Source organism: Fundulus heteroclitus, chromosome 1, assembly GCF_011125445.2.
Source record: "Fundulus heteroclitus isolate FHET01 chromosome 1, MU-UCD_Fhet_4.1, whole genome shotgun sequence".
Classification (NCBI taxonomy): Eukaryota; Metazoa; Chordata; class Actinopteri; order Cyprinodontiformes; family Fundulidae; genus Fundulus; species Fundulus heteroclitus.
Window position 1 is genome coordinate 3,967,383 of NC_046361.1, and position 23,823 is coordinate 3,991,205.

Here is a 23,823-nt window from a genome sequence, read left to right on the forward strand (position 1 = left end):
ACCGAGGCAGGCGGGCAGCAGGACGGCTACAAAGCCCCGATGAAGCCCGTTAAGCCCCCCCCCTTCGATCCAGCTCGCCGAGCTCCCAGCTGCTGATCAATTAGCGGGCCGCTGACACAGCTGCCGACAGAGCGGACGTTCTGCTCCGACCGCCTCTAAACCCGCACGCTTCCTGACGCCGTGTGCTGACTCGTGCATCTGAGCCCAGGGCCTGTTCCCGCCTGCTGGTCAGGAACGCCGACCGGACAGCGGGCCCGTCGCCCAATCAAAGGCACGTACACCACGCTGCTGCAGGTGTGGATCTGTGGAAGGAACGCAGCGTACCAAGGTGCTTTCCCTGGGTGACACTGGACCTGAGCCCCTCTGCTAAACTTCATCAAGTTTACGTGGAAACGACAAAAACTTTTATCGCCTGGTTTTATGAAGCGCTCCCCCGACCAGGCTCGTCTGGCCCGGTTCTGATTTAAGGCCTGACCTGCCAGTATCTAAGGATATTACGCAGCGCTCCCCTTAATGTCCTACAGATACGGGACAGAAACATGAGCAATTTTTTTATATTGATCTGTTAATCTATAGTCAATAAATGGATCAGTTTAGATCAATAGTTTTATTGGACATGAGTTAAGAAGAACAAAGTTCTGAATCAAATCCACATGAGACACATTCAAAGTGTCACGAAGCCACTTGCATTAACTTTAAGCCTCATGGTGTTAACATAAACATGAAAAATAACAATATAACAGAAAAGATCTTTAAAACATAACGTAGTAATAAATCCCTTCTAGACTTAAGAGTTCAATAAGCTTGTTACTGTTAGTGCTTCCTTCCTCCTTACACCGGGCCTCAGAACCGTTCAGCTTTAGCAATAATATCTCACCTTTTATCTGAAAATACGCCACAGGCAGTGTTCCCAGACTGGGTGGGTTTCTGCCCAGAAACTTCCACTTCTTAATAAAATATCGTCTCCTTGCACTCATTTGGTTTACTTAATTTATTTTGTAATGTCTAGAATCGGTCAAAGCTGACATCAGTGATTAAGCCTCTGGTTCATCATTGGTCAGCGTCACCTAGTCCCCCACATGGGGTCAACTGATCAACTTAAAAATGTTTCATGGCCGTGAGAAAGACAAGTGTTGTGCATTCGGTTGCCTGGTTGCACATTTTATGCTGAGCCAGCGTGTGCACGGTCCTTTTCTTTGCTTCAGTGCAGTCGTGTGCCAGCTCTGTGTTCATTACTAGGTGGAATAGTTCCAGACAGGTTGAGATTTGGGCTGAGTTGGCCAGCTCCAATGTTTTGTTTGAGCTGGAAACACTCAGATCTGGCAACCCTGTGCTGCATCAGGTTCCCCGTTGGGTGAGCTAATGCTAGCTTGTGGAGTCTGACCTCCGTTTTCTTGTGTCGCCGTTCAACTCTGCTCCGGAGAGGCCAGAGGGGAGAAGCAGGAAAAGTCCCGGTACTGAGTACCGAGGCGCACCGAAAAAACATCAAGCTTTCTCCTAATGCTTTGACAACCGCAGCGGGTCAGAATCCATCAGAAGAGTAATGAACTAGAAAAAACTCTGCGTTATGCATAAAAGCACCTGTTCACACCCTTTATACAATGGCGTCAGCATGGAAACGTTCCATGCGGGCGATCTGAACTCCACCTCCCCGTGTAATCAAACCGCCATCATAGCGTGTTCTCTGGGAGCGCGTGAGAGCCAGCAAACGGCCCCTACAGCCTGCGTGTGTGTGTGTGTGTGTGTGTGCGTATGTGTGTGTGTGTGTGTGTGTGTGTGTGTGCGTGCTACAGCACTCACCCATCCTCCCTGGCTCTGGATCCAGGGGTCGATCTGCTCGTCCAGGTAGACGGTCATCCACTCCACGATGCGGCCCACCAGGGGACTCATCTCCTTCTCCACGCACTCCACGCAGAGCGCGCCGCCGAACGCGAACAGCCCCACGATGCGGCCCCAGTTGACGCCGTCCCGGAACACCTCGTTCATCACGTTCTCGAAGCTCTGGTAGGCGGTGGCCGGCGTGATGTGCAGCGTGCTGTGCAGGTCGTTGAAGGCGCGGGCGTAGCGCAGCTCGAACTCGCAGGCCGTCTCCCGCAGCGCCACCTTCACCGCCTCCATCGCCGCCGTGGACGCCGGCTGCTGCTGCTGCCGCCGCCGCGGGGACCCCGAGCTCGTCCCGTTGACGGTCCCGTTGGCGTGCGTCTCCGCCGTCTGCTCCTCGTCAGACTCTGCGTCCCTGGCGCCGCCGTCGCTGGGCGGCTCGTTGAGCATTATGTGGTTGACGGGGTAGTTCCTCTGAGACAGTTTAAACTTGACGTAGGACAGCACCAGTTCTCGGTTTTGAGACATTTTGCCTTGCAAGGAGTTTCTCTTTCTTCGCTCTGGTCTGCCGCACCTCTCGCGGTCAAAGCTGGCTGCGGGCGAGGGGGACGAACACACACACACGCACACGCACTGCGCTTCTTGCCGAGGCTCCTCCGTTCAGACCACCATGGTCGGCCGACAGCCGCAGGACGATTGGAGGTGGAGACCGAACCTGCACAGGGCTGACAGATCGGCTCAGGCCCTGCGGAGAAACAACGGGGAGAAGGTCAGAGTCTGGCTAGGCCGTCGGCACGGGCGCAACAGAAGGAGGAAGGGGGCGCGCCGGGGGAACGCAGCATGGACAGGTGGGGGTCAAAGAGCGACTCTCTAATTGGCCGCTTACACGCGGAGCAGATGGCGACGGCAACGGAGACACGACCGTGGCGTGAAGGTGTGATGGAGAGAGAGAGGAAGTGGGACAGAACGAGGGCGAGGCGGTGCTATAGGGGAGATCAGAGAGACGGTCAGGCCGGACTTTTCCACGCAGACAGCCCTCCTCATCGGCGACCTCTGACCTCCTGTCTGAGCTAGCCCAGCTCCACGCCGTCGCCGGACAGCTCGCGCGCTGATCTGAGCGCCGTCGCCCTTCCTCGCCCTCTCTGCTGAACGGACCTGCCCTGAATGTTTTTGTCGTGGGCTTCCAGTTGGCTTTTCTATAAAAGTCACACAACCTGCGGTCCCATAACGACCTGGGCTGCAACTAACGGCCCGCCTGTCGATCACTTTTAAGATTAGTCAACCAGTCACAATTATTTTTTGTAGCTTCCGTTCATAAAAATATTTTGACCCTCTTGTTCTAGTCTGTACACCTTTGAATGTCCCTTTATTCAGTCTTGTTGCCCCTAGCCTTTATTTATCACATTTAACAATCCTCATGCCTAAAGATATCAATCTTCAATTTACTGACTTAATTTTTTTATATTAAGTATGTCAACATATTTTTATTGCTAAAGCACCAAAAATATTCATATGTATTTAAAAGCCGGAATCTTTCAGCCTTCGGGCTTTTAACGTTGCTTGATGTTTATAGAGTGTAAACTAGAGTGTAAGGGAGCATATCAACATGTCTGCAGGCCGGCTTGTTCTCTTTAATACTCCCCGCATCGGCGTTAAAGATGATTCCAAAATAAGCTCCTTCGCTCGTTAGACATTACTGTTGAATAAAACTGTCCCGTTATGCAGCTTCACATTCGTCTCGGTGATAAATGAACACTGAAACGATCCTTAGAAGAGTCTAATTGTATTTGTCACAGATCATGCTGGATTAGTAAGCGTTGGCAGTCTTCTGGAAATCTCAATGGATCCACCTACACAACAGGGAATACTCCCAGACTGATGTTAGCAAGGCTAACCAGGCAACACTGTAAAAAACCAGCTCTGTAATCATTTGATTTTGGCTTTAAATCTAAAAACCACGACTAGCTGCAGAGCTGTGTAACACAGACTGCTCTCCGCGTTACCCACGCATGTTATCTACGTTCCTAATCTAACTATTTAAGGATCCATCGCAACAGTGAGGCTGCTTGAGGCCCCTGTAGTGTTAGAAAAAAAAAATGCATAAATGACTTAAAAGTCTGACACAAACCTGACTTCAACATGGCCTCAGTTTGGATTTAGTTTGGAATGAATCTTGTACAAATAAATCAATTACCGTGTTCTCTTTATAGGGCCTGTTTTTATACAGATGCCACTGTCCTGTAACTGAGGATTTTTAGTGATGCAGAGTGACAACGCAATAACTCTGACCTAAAAAAATAAACACAATTATTGCTTTATTTCACAAAAACAAACGTGTTTTTTTTTTTAAAGCAATTCTGTTTTAAATTTAGGCAGAAAGCAAAACAAAAGTATACCAAAAAAATCTCTGCTGGGTCACTATAACGGATGTTGCCAGCCACCGTCTCGACGCCAATGCTAAGCTGCGTTGGTTTTAGAAAGCGATTAAATGTTAATCCTCTACGTTCACACCGCAGGGAAATGACTCAAATCTTTCTGCCCATACGCGACCCACATCCGTCTTTTTCCCCGCAGTGTGAACGGCCCAATTCCGATCTTTTCACACACCCCAAAAAAAATCCAATTATTGAACACTTACAGGTTCACCGTTCCTTTAGTAAACAGTGCACTGTGTGACGTCTCCTTCTGTTATCTGCGCACGCCGGTCGCTTTGTGGTCTTGAACCGTTCAGACAACAGTATCAATAACAGTATGAACGGCCACATCAACACAAATCTGATTTCAGAAAAATAAATAAATAAATAAATAATCAGACCTGCAGTGTGAACACAGCTGAGGTGTCTTTGTGTTTGAACAATGCTCTGAACTCTAAATCTGATCCGTCTGATGCGTTCAGGAGTGATCCCTGCTGGGAAAGGAAACAACTACACTTTCCTCGTATAGATACACTCCCATCCACTGCCTTTCTGGCATCGATATGACTGAGATGTGCTTTAAAAAAACAGAATCCATGCAACAAATCATCTGTGGGACAGGTTAGCTTTCCAAAGCCACTCCCATCTTCTGCTGAGCTTTAGCCCACGCAGAAGGATGTCGGAGAAACAAGATGATCCCAAACCATCTCCCATGTGGGAGCCTGACATTTCCTGTAACAATACTGACATTTAGAGCAGATAAGGACATTAGTCTAATAATCAGCGTATCAGATGGAAAGGGTGGGAGCTCCATGTAAATCAATGGTGTCCAGAGTCCGTGTCTAAGCCCCGGTGTCCTGCGTGTTTTTAGGTGCTGTCCTGAGATGGAGCAGGGGACAGATCAGATGAGAAACAACGGGAGACTGGCGTGAGACAATGTCTGCTGTGACTTCATAATAACCAGGCCCGTGTGGAGAGCACCTCTGAGATCAGGCGAAAGGAGAAGAAACGCGTAATTAAGATCTTAAAAGCTCCAGCTCCAGCCAGAACAAGGCAGCAGTGTTTACAATGGCCACATGGTGCCCCGCTTTAACACGTGGCTCGGGTTTCAGCAGCGCAGCGTGGATGTAAACACTGCAGCTCCACGCTCGGCAGAACAGCGAGCCCAGATTCTGGCGACGTTTTCATCGGATCCAAGAAAAACATTGGTTTGCCCCAAAGTCGAGTCTGGGCCGACAGTTAATCACGGTGAATTTTCTCCTATATAATAGCCCAACTTTTCTGGATGCGTCAGCCTCATCTGCGATTTAACGAGCAGCCGCCAATGATAATTACAGTCGTCGGCCGATGATCGTAATAACCGTAATAAATCCGAGTTACGGGTGTCTTACCGGGGTTGGTGGGAAATTGAAATAAAGGAAAAAAAATCCTCGGTCCGGGTCACCGTTTCTCTCTGACAAACGGATCCGACTGCGTCGATGTGTGGTGTGGTGCGTAGAAAAGCTGTCAGACTGTGAAGACGGCCACTCTGTTTGCTGGGTTGCGTGGGTTTGCACGTACATTCCCACGTGTGCCCCCTTTCTGGGCCCTCCCCTGTTGCGTAACAGGAGCCCCGATTAGCCGCATTTCAGAGGCTGGTGCGCACCATTTGTCACACGGCGAGGCGGTCCGCGCGCCGGATCACTCACATCCAGCTGCGCGTGAAGCCCACTTCTAAAGCTCGTGCCTGACGTGACTATAAAAGGTTTATGAGGGTACCAAGATAGCACAAAAAAAGTTTACAAATTATTAAAGCCAGCGACTCCGTAAAATATAGGTTCCAACCTTTAATCTCTCAAAGGTGATGACATCTTTCATTAATGACGTAATAATCTCAGTTCGCTCTGACAGATTATTTCTGATTTTAGGCTGACACGCGGTTAAAAACCAGCGAAGAGGGGAAAAACCCCTCCTTCGCCTGGTCCTCCTCAACACTTCCGCTGAGTTATTCACCGACTGGCTGTTGAGGAGCGCATCCAGCGTCCAAGGTCCGGGTTCGAATCTTGGTCTGAACCTCTGTGACTAAAAATATGAAAGAACCCACAAAATATAACAAAAGCAACAATAATAGATGCAATTATCGCATTAGTCGTCCTTACGTCACTTATGGACAAATAAAATAACCGCGAAACACTTAATCTGAATAAACAATACGCATGCATTTATTCAGCACTGCGACTCACTAGTATAACCCCATGTGTGCACTTCCTGTTAATGTACACATTTTGTCAAACAGATCATAAAGGGGGAAACTATGTAAGCTTATCTAACCTTAGTATTTCAGATTTGTCTGAACGGTTTTCCCTAATAATTCAAAATGAAGAAAAAATGCTTCCCAGTGCGCCGTGAATGAACGGAGCAGTCCCTGAAGGCACCACGGGCCATTCCAATTCTCCTGGCTTCAACACTGGCCGGACAGGTAATAATGACCCAGCTTTGAGACAACACCCCGTTCAAGATATAAATAGTATTCACCACACCAGCAGTGAAAATAAAGCTTTCAAGTTAGGCAACCATGACTAGCACTGCTCCACCTAATGCCATCCTTCCAGAGGCAGGGATCCAGTGAAATATGGCTGTCACCCTTCCAGTCTCACAGTGGACCTCCGAGCTTACGCATGTGGCCGAAACAGCAATAAATCGTTTACAGAGACCCCCCAAGTACCCCCAGGGTCAGGCAAAAAAAATACGTTTAACTTAAATAGCCCGTAAGAAACAAAATTAAAGGTTTGGCGTTCCTCCGTATCTGTCGTCCTCCTTGCTGTAGGAGGATTCGTGAGCAAAGCCACATCCACATCAAGCGCTTCCGTTTGCACGAAATTTCCCGAATGAAAGAACGCGGCCATCGGAAGGAGACCCGCGGGATCAAAGGGACCTCTTACTTGTAGGGTGGTCTCCGCAAAATCATGTCTGTCGGCGCACTATCCGAAACCCAGCAGGACTAGGAGCGATCCAATTCGTCATTGCTAGCCTGCTTGGCTAACGCCGACGGAAAGCTCGGAGAACTACTGGTTCCGGCAGATCCGCCCACCGCCCGCCCGACGTGGTGCGTGGTCTGCGCCGTGTCCGTTCACGCCAACGGAAAGCGGGATAGGAGTTCCTGTCACTACCGCACTCTGGGGTTTCATACCCGCTCATCTGGATGGAGGTCGCGGCTGTTGTGAACTGTACCTTGCAAATGTAAGCGAAATGCGACAAAAAAATAAATAAATAAAAATTACAGTTCAAAATACAAAGACGTAGTTAATTTACTTACTGTCTAACATGTAACATAAGCTTACATGGGTCCATGGAGCAGCTGTTGGGCACCTTTACACTTACGTTGACAACAAAAGATAGGAGAGGTCTCCATAGAAACCTTTGTTACCCCCAAAACCAAGCGCTCACCGGCGCGGCTAACAGTTGCAGCACAGCGCCCCCGCGTGGCCGTGGTGGCTAAAGCGGGTTTTTGCCCCCCCAGGTTTAAGAGCATACTTCCACCTCGAGTCAAGGAAAACAGACTGAACCGTTATGAGAAGATGACATCCCGTTACGTTTTTTTTTTCTTCCTTATGCAATGTTCACAGAGATGTGAAATAAATCAATCGTATTTTATTTTCCCTGGAAAAGGGGATTTAAATGCTGTTAAAATGTTTTATTCATTCAACAAAAAATGTTAAAACGTTTTGCGGTTAAAAAAAGAAAAAGGTCTCCAGGGTTACGTCCTTTGCTGACTTCTTTGAAATGCTTCTTGTAGCCATACACTGGCGGTCTTTGACAGTCTGAGGAAATTTTGCCTCACATGTCATCTTGCATACAGGCTGCAGCCTGTTTCAAGTCAGTCAGCAAGGTCCACTTCTTTTTTAGCTCCGTCTGTTTTGTTTTTGTTTTTACAGGCTATAACATTTTCTACATGTTACAATTCATAGCATTATTGACTTCAATTAAATCTGAATATCTCCTCTTTCCTGTGTCTAAATAATTCTGTTTTAGACTACCCCCCCCCCCCCAGTTGTTACAGATGTGCAATGTAACAGCGGATTTTAGATGCTTTAATACTTAGGCTCAGTCTTCTGTCTGAATTGCTCTTTTCATCTCATAATGCAAACCAAATGGGGTTAAAAAAGTGTTAGTGATGTGAAACCCAACACAATACACCTATATGTAAATTTAGCAATTTTAAGAGGGAAATGGGGTGGGGTCCTAATTAATATTTTGTCTCTGTTCTGCCCTGCGATGGACTGGTGGCCCAATAGGGACAAGCGTGTTGGAAGATGGATGTACAGAAAACTTTGCATACTTTTTCTTTTTAATGTTTGGTTTTTCAGTCCCATTAAACTGTTTATTATATTAAATGAAAATGAGAAGTTCATGGTTCATCATGTTATGTTACAATCGATCTACTGTTTTATTGCCACGGTTTCTCAGCAGAGGCCGATATCCCCCCTTCTGAGAAATTGTCCATCATATGGCCATGTTACAATCCATCATATGTTACAGTCTCACTACTGTTATTGCCTATTTGCACACTCTTATTCTCAGGAATATCAAATTGCATTTTCTGTAAATCACTGCACAAAAACAACCTCACTACGTTCATCTTTTGCATGCTGTCAATTAAAAAAAAACAAAAACAAACTAAATACTAATTCTGCTGTGCATGAGCGTCATGTTACTTGCTAATTTTTTATTTGTTCTGTACACCCTAAGCCATGTCTGCCTCACAGGTAATTTTGCCATGGTAACACAGAGTAACCAAAAAGTATAGTAGCAAGCAATAGAGTTTCATACTAAAAAGGAGAACTACAGATGTGCTGTTTGGTTTTGGAGCATTGATTTAGAATTTGGAAAATGATATAAGGGCGGTTCCCCAACATGCACATGGTCAGAGAGACAGTGGTGAGGTGACGGGCAGATTTCCAGGTGGGGGCAGCATTGCTCTGATCACCTTAACTGCAATTTGATTGGTTGATAGTTAAAGTCAGGCAGAGATCCCAAGGAATCGTGTTGTTTGCAGATGATATTGTGATCTACACACTGACAGTAGAGAGCATCTGGATAAGTGTGGAGAGAGGAGTTAATCTAAAGAGAAGTTGAATGAAAGTCAGTAGGGGGCGTGGTACCTGGGGTCAACCAGAGCAACACACAGGTAGGGTGGAGCGGGCTCAGAAGAGTGTCTAACAGCTGTAAATATACTCAAAGACTCACAAAATGCCACAGGTCAACAGGTTAGGCCAAAATGACTAATTGCGCACATTTTGGGCTGTTTTTGTTAACTTATAAAGGTAAATAAGTGTTACTAGTTTTGACCAGTAAACTAATTGACAAACATTTGTTGTGTGTGAGAAACGTGCATTTGTCTAGTCTTTAAAATTTTTAAATGCACTAATTCCAATGGCCTAAAAAACATATGGCGCTAGTGCAAAGTTTAGGCTCTACTTAGCACGTAGTTAAAAGGTGGTGTTGCTACTTAACTAGTAAGCGTTTGTTATCCATCTTAGTGAACTAGAGCACATCTAGCAACACTTGTCAACTAGTGAACAATTTTTAGTCGCAGTTGTTCACTATTATTGCCAAAAACAGATAAATTATTATTGTGCAATTAAGGCTCACAGCTGATGGGTCGAACTTTCAGATTGCACAAGTGGACGAGTTCTCAGATTTAAAAGTCAGTAGTGAACAGCGGACAAAGTCTATTTGGTGACAAAGTTGGAGAGACAAGGCTGGAATGGTTTGACTCATGTACAGAGATAGTGGATATTTTGGACAAAGCATGGTGAACATGGAGCTACCAGGGAGGAAAAATAGAGCAAGAGCACAGAGAAAGATCGTGGATGTCCTGAAGGAGGACGTGACAGAGGATCACAACAATCCACTGTGGAGCCCCACTCAGGGAAAAGCCAAAGGAATTCCACTCTACTCTTAGGACAACATGGTGTTTAAGAACACACCAAAAGTAACTGGAACAGACCAGAAATCAGATTTATTGATTACTTCACCAAATGTTTGGAAGATTACATCACAATATTATGTATAGAACCATATAAGCACTTTCATTTCTATGTATCTTACATGGAAAACTTTACAGTCTGTACTTTTTTTTTATTAACTGTATAATATACATATATATTTATTTATATACTCCCTGGCATTAGGGAAGAGAAGTAGACATCCATAGTAGCAAGGGAAGGAATGATTTTCAAAAAAAATATTTAAATGCACTTTAAATAATTACATACATCCTTCTTGGAAAAGCTGTGGAATACAGTCCAAAAGATCTGAGGATCTCTGTGGAAAGTGGTTCTGAACACTTTTGTTGAACTGTAGAGTTAAAGTGAATCAACACTAATGGACATTCTGAATTGAGTGGTGCTACTTAAGGAGAACGTTGTAGAAAACAGTTGTGCAAAAAGTGTGGAAATGGACTGTAATCCTAGGTATGTCTAAGGGGCCCCAATTAATAGCTTACTGCAAGGTTTTTGGGAGCTAATTAGGGTTCTATAACAGCAGTTCATCCCAGTTTAGAGCCTTTGGATTCAGCAGAAGCAGGGCATAAGCAAGAAGCCAGAAGAATCAGGTTTTCTTCCTGGCCCTTCAGTAAGCCGGGACAAGAACCTGCAGTTCTAGTCGGGAAAAAACAAACAAATGAAAGCAAATAATCAAAATAAATAAAACGTCTCAAACAAGGAACAGGACGTCTGTGTCACAGAGCAAAGTCCCAAATAAAGCTGCTGGATCTTTGATAGCGTTACGTGCAGCAGGTCCATGAGGTTTAGTCTATTGATGGGAAAGGGTGGCTACCTAACCACACGGACATGACAGGGAGCACAAACTGATAAGATCATCCTTCTCCGAACAGGCACAGTTGGCAGAAAGCCCATTTTCACAATGGGAAAACGTTAGATTCAGCCAGTTCAACTTTACGCTTCATTTCGATTCTCTTTGATGAGCATTAAAAAAAAAAGAAATACAGAAAAAAAAGAAAAGAACAGAGGATTTGCAACAATAAATTATCTCTTTACAGTTTAGTCAGTGGGACGATGAGAGACGACAGCCAGCAGGGAGAGTGCTGGTCACAGTGCTGTTCATCCCAGAGAGCAGGAAGGGTGGAGGTTTCTCTACAGACAGAGATGCTAGAAAACACTTTGATGGAGAATCCTGAAGCAAGACTGACAACATAGTCCTTTTTCATCCCCCTCCCCCCCACAGTAATCTGATCCAGTCTGAAAGAGGAGAGGAAAGTTTATCAAGTCCACCTCAGATCCTCCCATCAGCTTTCACCAACGTTTCATCCCCCCCCTCCGCCTCCCATTGCTTTGCCTGGCCGTGCAGCGGCGACTCCTAGGAGCTGGGAGAGCGGGCGGGCACCCCGTCGGGAGCAGCGATTTGGAAGACGGAGCCGATGCGCAGGAAGAAGCGCCTGAGGACGGCCCGCAGCTCCGGGATCAGATCAAACTGCATCATTTCACACAGGTGGGGGTAGTAACAGGAAGCATGGGGTTTAAACTGCAAACGACAAATATGCATATTAAGACAACCAAAACGCATAGGTGCCATGGACATTGATTAAATGTGAAAAAAGTTAGCCAATATGAACAAAGCACACCATTAACTGCAGTGTGAAGTGTGATGGAAATTTGTATTCAGCTCCCTTTTCTCACCCTACATGAAATCCAGCGCAGCCACGAGAAGGCAGAGGTTTTTAAAGAACGCCCCGAGCTTTGAACATCTCTCAGAGCACTGATAAAACAGTACAGCACAGCTGCAAACATAACAAAACACGGAGCTCTCACTACACAGACACCAGACAAGGAAAACAATCACAGAAGCAGCCAAGAGGCCGATGGTCGCTCTGGGGGAGCTGCAGGGATCCACAGCTCAGGTGGGAGAATCTGCCCAACTCCTCCATGAAAGACGGTGGAAGCATCATGGTGTGTGGAAGCATTTCTCCAGCAGGAACTGGGAAGCAGGTCTGGTTTTACACAATGACAGATGGAGCTAAATACCTGGAAAACCTGTGGAGGTTGAGTTTCCAGCTGCGACCTGAACCTAATCTAATTTCCTTTTTCTCTTTTTCTCCTCTGACCTTCATCTGGACAGGCAATGTTCCACCCAGATGAAAAACTCTATTCCAGGGGAGACTTGGCCCAGATGAGCAGGAAGGCATCCAACCAGAACAAACAATGTGAGACAATTAAAGGTGGAGAAAAATGAGCCTGCAAATCAAAAAGACATTATAAAACCTTTCAACGGGTTTATTAAAACCAAGTCTATGGAATGGACTCAGCCTGAGATACGTGTAACTTGGATGAAGAGCAACTGACTGACTTTAGCTCTGATACTTCTGAGAGCAGGAGGACAATCAGATGATCAGTCTGGGTTCTCTGCTACATTCCAGACAAATACTTATATTTATAATATTTTTGCCTTTTGTCTTCTATTTTTACCCAGAGCCTCGCAACGTAATGACACTCAAAGTGTGAATGTGCAGTCGACTGACAAAGTCTGTCTATGTTAAAGAGATCAAAAAGAGGAATGATAAGTGGTTTAGAGCAAAGCATCTTCATGTACTAGAATGGCCTAAAAGTCCAGACCTAAGCCAAACTAAGAATCTGTGGCAAGACTAAAAGCTGCTTTTGGGACGTCCAAAGCTGGTAGAGACATACGCGGTTGACCTGTAGCTGTAGACACAGTGAAAGGTGGATCTACAACGCACCGACTGAAAGAGGCTGAATACAAATGCACACCACACGTTTCAGATCATATTTTGTAAAAAAAAAAAAAAAAAAAAATGTAAAATGTGTTTGATACTCCTTCCACCTCATGACTAAGCACAACTTTGTGCTGGTCAATCCTATCACATGCAAACGAGATTAATTAAAGTTTGTGCTGAAAATGTCCACATTAAGAGAACACTTTGCTCCTCTTTAACAACAATTTATCGTTTCCAGGTGCGTTTTGCCTAAACAGAAACCGTAACCATTTTGGTCCAAACTCTGAGTCATGGGGTACCATGACTCATCCATGAATCACGGCCTCATACCGACAGGGCATGACTCATGGAAGCCAGCCACTGCAGAAAACATGTAATCTATACCGTCTTAGTGCATTAAAAGACTCTTTTGGGCACATTTATATAAAAACAGGCGACACTCAGCTCCTGTTCCTAGCCTTCCTTTATGTTGTACTAGAAGCTGAGGTGTGATGAGGAGTGAAGCTGAGGTGTGTCCATGCCTTGTCATCGGGCAGCCGTAGTGTCCTGGTGAGCAGCAGCATCAGCAGGCTGTTCCAAGCCTCTCTGTGGCTCTCTGACGTCAGACTGATGAAGTAGCCGAGCGCTTCGGTACACACCCTGAGAGGCGGGACACACAGATTTAACGACAACTGACAACATCAGCAGCATCCTTCAGCATCCTTAGAACACAGCGGATTAAGACACCGGCAGCGTTTAACTACATTTCCACATTTGCAGTCCTGAAGTGAAACGACGAGCCGGTGACTCAACAAGGTGATTAGTGTCAGGCTTTAACATGCCAAAATATTCCGCTGACTCCAGCAGCTCATCCATTTCTAATGAGACGTGAGCCATGTGTGAGAGCACAGCTCATTTCACAGAAAACAAACAGCTCTGCTTCATCCTCTGCTAATCACACAGTTGGTTCTTATCCCAAAGTTTGTCTGCCGTCAACCCACTCAGGTCTGTTTCAATCGGGCCTTTTGTGTTGAAACTAAAACCCGGGATTATAAAGAAAAACTACCAACTAAAGGCAAACACCACGATCGTGTGACTATTTGTGCTGATTTGCAACCGTGTGCGCTTATGAAGGACTCTTGATGGGGTTGAACTATTTTCAGACTGTAGTAATCAATAACAGTCTATCTACTGTTGAATTTAGGCAAGAAAATCCTTAAGATTTAACTGTTTTCCCTTCAATAATTTGTTTATTGGAAGCATCTGAACATCTTTGAGTTTTGCCAGTAAATGTCTCTTTCAGTGGAGACCAAGTCATTTTAGCTGAAACTGTAAGAAGTTTGGAGAAATATTTTATACATGAGAACTGCAGGGGGCCCAGAGCCCTAAGCAGGGCCATCTTTGCCTGCTTGGCCTGATGAGGTAGCCGCTGCCCAGTCCTCTGGGACCGAACAGAACCACGGTGTGAGCCAGGGACATCGCTGTCATCACCGAGCTTTGTCATCTGCTGTGGTTGAGCAATATCTTGTCGTCTCAACAGTGATAATAGCGTGATACGCCATCCTGTGATAACATTTACAAACCTCCAAACTGATAGTATCTTTAGGTTTTGCTGTAAAACCTATTTTTCCATTTTTGGCTGAGATTAATCCTGCATGCGGTTTCAAAGATGGGGTTAAACAGTCATAGTTTACGGTTTGGTCAGACTGTTGCAGAAGCCTACTTGATGATAAGCAAGATTTATTCTAAGAGCAATTACTGTGTTTGTGAAGCTGAGACTGTATATAGGAATATTGATGAAGTTTGTAATATATTGTATTTGGACTTGCAGTGATCATCACTATTAGGGCCGGACGATAATTTAATAATATATATCGATCAATAGACGTAAATCGACTATAGGAAAAAAAGGGTCAATAAAAAGTTCAATAGAATAACAGTTTTCATTTCTAATGTGTCTTAGCCATATAGGTTAATATTACAGTCGTTACATCCTCCCAACCAATCAAAACACAGATCCAGGAATGCTCCGTCACCAAGCCCCGCCCCCTTCAAGGAGTTCAGAGAGCACATGTTCCTTTTTCTTTTTTAATATCTTGTTTTGGTAAAAGGTTGGTTGAGTGTCAATTTAGTGTTCTCCATCTAAAAAGAAGTCGCCATGCAACAACATAAAATGGTCAAGGTGGCACTAAAGAAATATGTTTTGAATTTGTTGAATTAATTGACATCTATCAAAATTATTTAATTTTAGATATGCTTTTTTTGTATCGTCCAGCCCTAATCAAAATAAAAGGTAATTTAAAGTCCATACTGCCCAACAGTACTTCAGAGCATAAAGCTCCTTCCTCTATTTGTTCTGGTTTGATTTTCTACACCAACCAGTGGGGGGCAGCGTGGGCCAGACATTTTAAATTCAGACAGAGCAGTGCAAAACACTTGGTTGGGTTTTATTCTAAATATTTATTTATTTATCATACATTTGTTGCCCACAAATCACAGTGCTAAAAGCTGGCTCCGATTTGTCTATGAAGTCCAAATTTATTTATTTTTTTGGTTTTATGGCAAGTTTAGAGAAAAGGCCCCAATACTTTAAATTAAAGTTTGTCATCAGTGATACTATGATTTCAGAAAACCATAAAATATTATTGATTTGTTTAATTCTAAGCCAAACCTAGCTGCAGGCCGTTAGGTCCGGTTCAAAACCCAAAGTTAAATGGATCTAAAGGCCAAAAAAATTGGCCAATTTTCCCTTGATCAGCTCTGATTTTTATTTCCATTGGTTAAAAAAAAAAGGAACTTCCACCATCTTTTATCCAGTTGGCTGTCAGCATAAACTTTGATGGATTTTAAGTTACCAGTATGTAAAAAAAAATAGATGAACGTTATCTTATATAAGCTTTGATGCATAGATGAGGATAACCATGTAATTCCATCATTTCTTCATGGATCAGAACTGTCACCTCTACCAAAGAACCTGCAGCACATGTTCTGCTCCTATGTGTTATAGACCTTGGAAAAATACACCAGCCCATCTACAAACAGAAGCAGTGACATGACCCTTATTAATATCTGAATGTTTTTGTATCTGTACATAAAAAACAGAAATAATCAATGACTTGGACACAGAAAGACAAGTTGTAACGCAGCAAAACAATGATCACAGTCTTAATATAATGAAAGCCCTATATCTGGTGCTCAGACATCATTCTGACAGGAGTATGCATTCCCATCAGCCACTGAGACCAGACCTCACCAAGCTTGAGCCCTGCTTATTGATTGGGTGTAACCTGTGACACATGGAGGTCATCTTTGTCTTACTCACAGCAGCAGGCGTGTTTGAATGTCCGGCCACGAGTCCTGCAGCTTGGGGTCGGAGTACATCCTGAACAGGATCCTCAGGCTGCAGGCAAGGCTGCTGGTTTCCTGCTTCAACAAGTTGGGCTTGGATTTTCCCTTAAAGCCTAAAGGCAAAAAAGAAGGAAAGGTTTAAATGTAATCTTGTATTTTATTTGGACAGGAATAACAAAGACAATGATGATAAAAAGGCTCTAAATAAGACTCTTTCTTCCTTCTACAGTTATCACAGGAAAAAGAGGAGGAACCAAAATCAGAATTCGTGGGAAGATTTGGTTTTATTGTTAAGTTAATGTGAAAGTGTGCATCCTGTATGACGACCAGCTTTATTCAATCCTGCAATCAAAGAAACACCAGTTCTACCAGGGCATGTTGAATACTGAGTTCACATTAGCTGCTGGAGCTGCAGAAGCAGACTTCTCTGAACTAGAGCCTCCCAGAGCCCTGTGAGTGTCCATCTACCTGCCCTCCACAGAGCCGTCCTCTGTTCGTTGTTGGAGTTGAACTCCCTGGCGAAGTTGTGCGACTCCAGCAGACAGTCCAGCAGCTTGAAGAGGTGAGCGGATGTCATGTGTCGGTACATGCCCTGATCTGGAGCGGACTCCTCTCCTTCAGCCTCCGACTGCTCCAGACCGTCTCGCTGGGACACAGATACATCACTTTAGTTGGGAGGAGGCGCTTTGAGGCTCTCTGATTGTCAGCGGTTTTCACTTAACCAACAAACTAGCTCTGACAGTCATCCGAATGAAAAGATCATCACCCCCCTTCATGAAACACAGTAAACAGACCCGACTGATCCACTCTGGTTCAATCAATATATATTTTAAATTAGATTAAAAATGGTGCTAAAAGCTGTTTATATATGAAGACTATAACAACTTATATACCTATTTGCATTGTTGTGCTCACCCAGGTGTGTATGATCCCGCTGTTCATCGAGAGGAAAATGTGCCGTTAACTCAAGAGAAAAGTTGAACCTAAACCCGTCTAACAGTGCTCAGGTTCTGGCTGGTAAACCCACTGAGGTTTTACCCCCTGACCTTTAGCTACAAGATCTGTGTCTGCAGTGCAAACAAGTACCTCATCCATTCATCAACAATAAAAAGGGGCTCTTAAACAGAGTTGGCTAAACAAAAAACAAAAGCCCAAAAATGATAGCTGGGTAAATGCTTTTTCTCACACTATTTATTCTTAAAGTCCAGAGTTTTTCCAGACGTTAATTTCAGAAACCTCCACTGTTTCTAAGCCACCAATGTGTGAACACACACCTGTACACTCTGTTTTCATACAATAGTGTCTTTGCTTTTTTTTTTTTTACATGTATCCCTGGAAAATACTCAATTGAAATTGCATTCCCTTCAAACTTTGAAAAACAACTCAGAAGAAAAAAGAAGAAAAAAAAGAAAAACAACTCAGCAATTCTTCAGTTTTGCTTGATAAGTTTCACTGTACAAAGAAATTTTTTAACAAAGCTGAGAACCTAAAAAGAACATCAAATAAAATGTATCTAAGCTAATTTTCCAAAGGGCGCCTATCTATGCCGATAACACACATAAACCCAATGTTGACGTGAACCCTGCAGCTGAACCCCAGCTGCGGCTTTTTCTCAGAGCACCTGTGCAGCCGCCATGTTGTCAGCGTCCTCCTTCTTACTGGTTGCTGGGTAGAAGACGATGTTGTCGACGGTCTGGATGAGTTCAAGCTGCACAACACATTTAATCAGCAGCCCTGCAAACAGCCTCTGGTCTGAGACTCCTGGAGGGCAGAGAAACGAAGCGGCGCTTAGAACTGAAGGGTTTTTATTTTGAAGTAAAGCCTACCGGTTCAGATTGGGTTAAGCTGGTTGTTGTGTTTACTCACTGGCGTTGGACTTGCCCTTCCAGGTGTCGTCGCTCGACATCTGGCTGTGTCCCCTCTCAGACGGAGCTCTGTCGTAGCTGCTCTGGGACTGGCTGTCGAAGTCAGCATCCTACAGGACAGCCGGTCACAAGCAGAACCAGAAGGCAACGGTTAGAGTCGCCATGAGGAGCCACGTCAGCTCTCTTCCTGCGTCTTACTGTTGGGTGAATGAGTTGTTTTCCTTACGAAGTGCTTCGCCTCAGCAGCGTCCTCGTCCTGTCCGGCCGGCCGCCAGGTCAGCAGGCTGATTCCAGCAAAAGGCAAACGCAGTGGCTGGATTAGCGTCTTGAGACGTTAGCCCTAAGCGGCGTTCAAAGTGTACGAATCATTGCTCACGCGTGAGGGCTGGTGTTCTGGAAGATCTCCAGCATGCAGGAACAGGTGACATTCCAGACCTCGGGGCTGAACTTCTCGCCGTTCAGAATCACCAGGTTCTCCAGACAGTTGGTGCCCGACCGAGCCAGTTGTTCATTATCTGAGGCAGGAAGGTAACAGCTTTAACGCTCTTCTGCTGGGGATGGCGGAGACATTTAGCTGTTAAGATGCAACGCAAGCAGCGTGTTCCAGCAATGGTCAGGCTTTGAACTTCATCAAACCGGAAAAACAACATGAAGACGAGAAGGAAGATGTAGGACAAACGAATGGACTGGCAGACGGATGGATGGATGGATGGCTGGCCGGACAAATGAACTGGAAACAATTAGACAACTGAATAGGAAACAAGGTCTGGAGAGAAATGCTTTTTTCCATACTTATCCCGATTTGGAAAATGCTTAAATCACATTTTCAGCCTTTTTCAGGCAGAGTAGAAACTCTTATATGACTCTAATTAACTAATTAAGGATTTTTAAATTCAGACAAAAGTACAACATTTTAGTGACGTTTCAAGATGTAAATATTTCATTGTTAATCTCTGATCAGGAGTACTTCTTGGACTACCATGGAGGAACGATAGCAGGGTAGCTTATTAACGTCCCACCTTGCCGGACACACCACTGCAGCTGTGTGAAAATGTCCTGCAGCAGGATTTCACTGAGAGGCTCATAAAACTGGGTGAAGACGTCGCAGACGGCATACAGAGCGTGGTTACACGTCGTCGTCATCCACTCCATTTTCTGGAGGCAAAAAAGAAAAAAAAAAAAAAACAACAACACACAAGTGAGATTTATTCTTCTAATTTGGGGCTTATTCTTATTATTCAAGTATTAATTATCTGAAGTCTGACCTCGGTCTGCTGTTCGGGGAGCTTCATATTGTCAAAGATGCGGAAGACGATTCTGAAGAGGTCGTGCCACCAGTGCTTCTCAAAGGTGTGACCGTAACTTTTCATGATCTCGAACATAACAGTGAGACCTCTGCGCAAAGCCAAATAGAGAAGAAGATGCAGTTTGTTCAATTGTAGGCACAAAAACAAAGTGCAGATATTCTAGGTTTTTGGGTCAGAAAAATATAAACGTGTACCCATTTTATTCAAACATTTGGTCACAGACTGTGCGTAGTGGTTCTGACTTTCCTCGTAGCCATCAAGTGTAGCATTAGCTTGAAGTAAACCTTTATGAGTTAAACATGTAGGAAGACTGACTGCAGAGAGAGCCCAATGACACACGGCATCCTTTAAATAACGGTATGGCTATATTATTCGAGTAAATCTCCTCGAATAAAACACTGACCGATTAGCTGTGTGAAAACGGGACTTTTAGCTGCTTCCATTCACTGCAGCATCTTTTGCACAACAACTGCACAGCTTGCTGCTGCATCCTGATGCCACAGTTGTTGGATTAAATGGAGAAGTATCAGAGTAAACGCTGTTGGTCAGAACCAGAGCCCTGACGTCCGTCTGAATTTTCATTTAGCGCAGTTCTAAGTTCCTGGCAGACCTGGCTTGGCGCAGAGTCTGTAAAATCCACTGGATTTCACTGAATAACTCAGATTTGTCTCAAGACATCCCCTTCAGCCTGGAGATCTTGATATCACCACTTTCACCTTCAATGGTCACTGTGAGCTACACACATTAAAGTAGTTGAAAAGTAAAATGTGTAAAACCATAATTAAATCATCTTCATGAATAAGTAAAAACTATAAAACACATTGATCAAATATTAGAAACAACTGTGTTGGTCCAATATGGTTTTATGCTGTTGCAGTATAAAGCACCTATAGTGCAGTTAATCTTAAATTCATGTTCAGTACTTCTCTACCTTGAGTTTTCTGCATATTTCTGAAACTCATTCACTGTCTGAAGGAATCTCTCCAACATGCTTTCAGCTGCAGCTTAACAGCTCTAAACACCAGTGAACGTCATTTTCCCCCCCAGACTAACAGGATTGTGGCGTTAGGACATTAACAGGCTACCTGCCAGGAGAGAGCAGCGTTTGCTGACAGGAAGGCTTGTTGGTTTTACTACCTGGTGCGGACATCCAGCTTGCAGCGATTGATGATGCAGGACAGCTCGAACAGGATAGGAAACCAGCCCCGAACCCAAACCCGATCTCCGGGTGCAACGTTCATGTCGTCGCTGGTATACTCCCTCAGCGCCTGTGTTCAGATGTTTTCCCTGTCAGCTAAACATGGATATGGAGCCAGGGCGATGAAAGCTGAGGCGAGGCTACCTGTGGTCGCTCAGACACGTATTTGGCGCAGTGCCGGATGAGTCGGATGGCCTCCATGCTGGTGTCGGGGAAAGCTGCGTTGCACACAAACTCTGACAAGCACTTCACAGCATCCTGAAAGGAATCGATGGCAGCTGCAAAGTGATCCTGGAAGGTGTTCACTGATGAGAGAGAGGGAGAAAACGATGTCAAAGTCCCGCGGGGGACAGCGCTGCCCCCTGCTGTTAGTGCATCTTTTTGGTTTTCCTCCTCCCCAGCCCAGGATGGCAGCTGTTGGTGTGGGAAAGCTACTCACTGACGATGTGCCCTGTCGTCTGGAAAGCCAACTCCACTATGGTCTCGTCACGATCGGAGGCGGCCTGGTGAAACACGGAGAAGATGTTCTTCCAACCGGAGCGGATGTTGGCCGCCTGGGAGTTCACCATCTGAGCCACACACCTGATCACCATGTCCCTGATGGTGGGAGACCTGAGAAACAGAGGGAGGGACAGAGAAGCTGGATGTGATGATGATGATGATGATGATGATATAATCCCAGCCGCCGGCACAGATGCTATCAGGACTTCTGCCCTTAAATGTGTTTCATACGTTATCTGAAAGAGAAACATTCTGTTCATTCGGTGTAGACTCTCTTTTTCCTGGTGCCACTTCTGAGGGGTAAGGGTGGTTCCTTTCTGAACCCATATCCATGCGATCCCATCCATCCACATTACAAAGGTGCTCTTCTTACCTGTTCTTCTTCATGATGTGCTCAAACGGCCTGAGGAAGTCCTTCTGGAAGCGAAAGTTAGCCAGTTCTCCTTTCTCCAAGAACTTCATGGAGAGCTGCCTCAGTGAATCCACGGCAAAGATGGCAACGTCTTCATTGGGGTTACACCCCACCTATAAAATATAAAACTCAGAGTGTCATTGCTGAAACTGAGCTTTCTGACCCAACTGGCTTCATATTAAAGCTGCACAATCAATCGAATCGCAGCACATAGTATCAATGTGTGCGATCACAAAGAACAGCTTGGAGTGAATATTAGGTAGGATACTATATTTCATGTGTCAGACATTCAATCTGCATATCGATGCTTGGCCATCTGAACGGATTCTACTTGCCCTTAATGCCCACGCCTGTTGCCTTTGTAGTGGCCGACATGCTGAAGCTCATTTCAAAGAAAATGGGGTTGTTGCCTGCCCAAAGCTGTAGCAGCAATGCTGATTTTATGCCTTGGAACAATGAAGGACTAAATTGATTTAAAAAGAAAAAAACAGCACATCCTGGGCAGCTAACCTGTAAAATCTCTGGGTAGAGCGCTCACATTAGATCACATCTTTAAACGACCCGTTTTTGTCATTTTCCAGGCAGAATGTCAGCTGCTGTCAGAGTAAACCACAGGAAGAATATCTTCTGTCTTACATTATATCTGCGCTCTAACTAACAGACCCAGAATCGGGACATGGGTCCCAATATGACCTTTATAAAAGGAAAATGTAGCTTTAAAAAACAAAGGTAAAAAAAAAAATTATAACTTCTAGATTTGTCTAGAAGTTATTAGCTTTAATTTAAAAACTTATTTTTTAACATGGTGGCAATAATCTCCATCTGAGACAGCATCACACTTACCATCTGTGCAGAAGGTGAATCTAACAACAATTACACATTACATGAACCAATTAAAATTAAGTTAAATATAAGACTTTTTAAAGGGCTTTTAAAACGATTATGAACAAAATCTAAGACTAACACGACATTACCAGAAAAATAAGAAAGGAAAATATTTGTTGTTATCAATTTACCTATCAAAGAAGATTCAATTTTAATAAATTAAAAAATATTTCAGTATTAAAACAGTTATCTTCTTGAGTAACTTTCCCAACACTAAGATGTGTCTACATACAGCCTCATCCTACACATGTCTGAGCTCTTCCCTTTAGCACCAACTCTACAACAGAAAAAGAAATGTGTAAAGGCGCTGGAACGGCCCGGTCGATGCCAGAACCTCTAAACTCACCTAAATGTCGTGCTGGGTGCCTAAGGCAGATGTCTGCAGAGATCAGTAAAGTCAAGCTAATGGATCAAAGCATCAGGCGAGTCTCTGACTAGATCATTACACCTTTCAGGCTAACATGCATTTCATGATGTTTTTTTGAAGCAGGTGTCAGATCAGAGCAGATATGGCTCTAGTAAGAGAACAGGAAGGAAAAACGTGGGTTCCTGCGTCTCTGGCTCCGTGCATGGCTCGTTCCACTGACCTTGTTGAAGTGATCTCCTATAACCTGCCAAATTCGAGACCACTGCAGCCTGATGCGGTTCATGTTGTAGTAGGAGATCTCCACAATCTTCTGCAGACTGAACATTCTGGGCTGATGGGCCGAGGCCAGCTCATCCATGGACACCGCACACAGCCAGCGCACAAAGTCCACTGCACACAGACAAGTGCATCAAGTACAGAGCGGTTCTCTACCATCCCAACCTGAGAACCTAATCCTAAAGAGAGTCAACTCACCGATCGCATTTCCATCTAGTCTGGTGGAGCCGGTGAAAATCCTGGGAAGAGAAAAGCAGCGTTGGAAGTGAAGCAACAGAGAGCGTGAGAGGAGAGGGGACTGCTTGGATGTCGGCCCACCTGTCCACAGCCACCACCACACTCTGAGAGCTGGTCTCCCCCACCGACTCCTGGATGTGCGCCATCTGTCTCTTGTCCTGGTTTCCAACCAGGTTTCCTGCAACAGCGACACGTTAAAGCCAAGAAAACGTACAAATAATAACCAGTTAGAATTACAGACGCAAATACAAAATAAGCCACTGTAATCGACGCAAAACATCAGGAGTCAATCCTTAGTGTAAACATGATTAGCCAGTGTTTTATAGCTTGAAGATTATAAAGAGTAGTGGTGAGTGATATAGACTGAAAATTTGATCATGATATACTGTGGTAACAACAAAAATTTCATTATTTACAGCTTCTTGCTGCTTTTTAGGTAACTGTGTGGCTGTGACTGCATGTCAGTCAGCCCAATAAACACA

The 23,823-nt window shown here is 44.6% G+C and overlaps 2 protein-coding genes across 2 annotated transcripts in view; both read right to left on the bottom strand.

The window, feature by feature from the left end:
• bcl2l1 (BCL2 like 1) overlaps window positions 1-7,343 on the bottom strand; it is a 36,565-nt gene extending 29,222 nt beyond the window's left edge. The window contains exons 1-2 of the mRNA XM_012879402.3: window positions 7,157-7,343; window positions 1,801-2,566 (exon numbers count right to left, since the gene is read on the bottom strand). Coding sequence (XP_012734856.2) covers window positions 1,801-2,349 — 549 coding nt within the window. The 5' untranslated portion in view covers window positions 2,350-2,566; window positions 7,157-7,343. The remainder of the gene's footprint in view (window positions 1-1,800; window positions 2,567-7,156) is intronic.
• Window positions 7,344-10,210: 2,867 nt separating this feature from the next.
• arfgef2 (ADP-ribosylation factor guanine nucleotide-exchange factor 2 (brefeldin A-inhibited)) overlaps window positions 10,211-23,823 on the bottom strand; it is a 36,637-nt gene continuing 23,024 nt past the window's right edge. The window contains exons 23-39 of the mRNA XM_012879390.3: window positions 23,423-23,519; window positions 23,303-23,343; window positions 23,049-23,218; window positions 21,538-21,689; window positions 21,103-21,275; window positions 20,808-20,968; window positions 20,603-20,733; window positions 19,424-19,553; window positions 19,178-19,313; window positions 18,535-18,673; window positions 18,385-18,442; window positions 18,160-18,268; window positions 17,915-18,054; window positions 16,762-16,939; window positions 16,268-16,406; window positions 13,488-13,605; window positions 10,211-11,759 (exon numbers count right to left, since the gene is read on the bottom strand). Of these exons, the coding sequence (XP_012734844.2) occupies window positions 11,595-11,759; window positions 13,488-13,605; window positions 16,268-16,406; window positions 16,762-16,939; window positions 17,915-18,054; window positions 18,160-18,268; window positions 18,385-18,442; window positions 18,535-18,673; window positions 19,178-19,313; window positions 19,424-19,553; window positions 20,603-20,733; window positions 20,808-20,968; window positions 21,103-21,275; window positions 21,538-21,689; window positions 23,049-23,218; window positions 23,303-23,343; window positions 23,423-23,519 (2,237 nt within the window). The 3' untranslated portion in view covers window positions 10,211-11,594. The remainder of the gene's footprint in view (window positions 11,760-13,487; window positions 13,606-16,267; window positions 16,407-16,761; window positions 16,940-17,914; window positions 18,055-18,159; window positions 18,269-18,384; window positions 18,443-18,534; window positions 18,674-19,177; window positions 19,314-19,423; window positions 19,554-20,602; window positions 20,734-20,807; window positions 20,969-21,102; window positions 21,276-21,537; window positions 21,690-23,048; window positions 23,219-23,302; window positions 23,344-23,422; window positions 23,520-23,823) is intronic.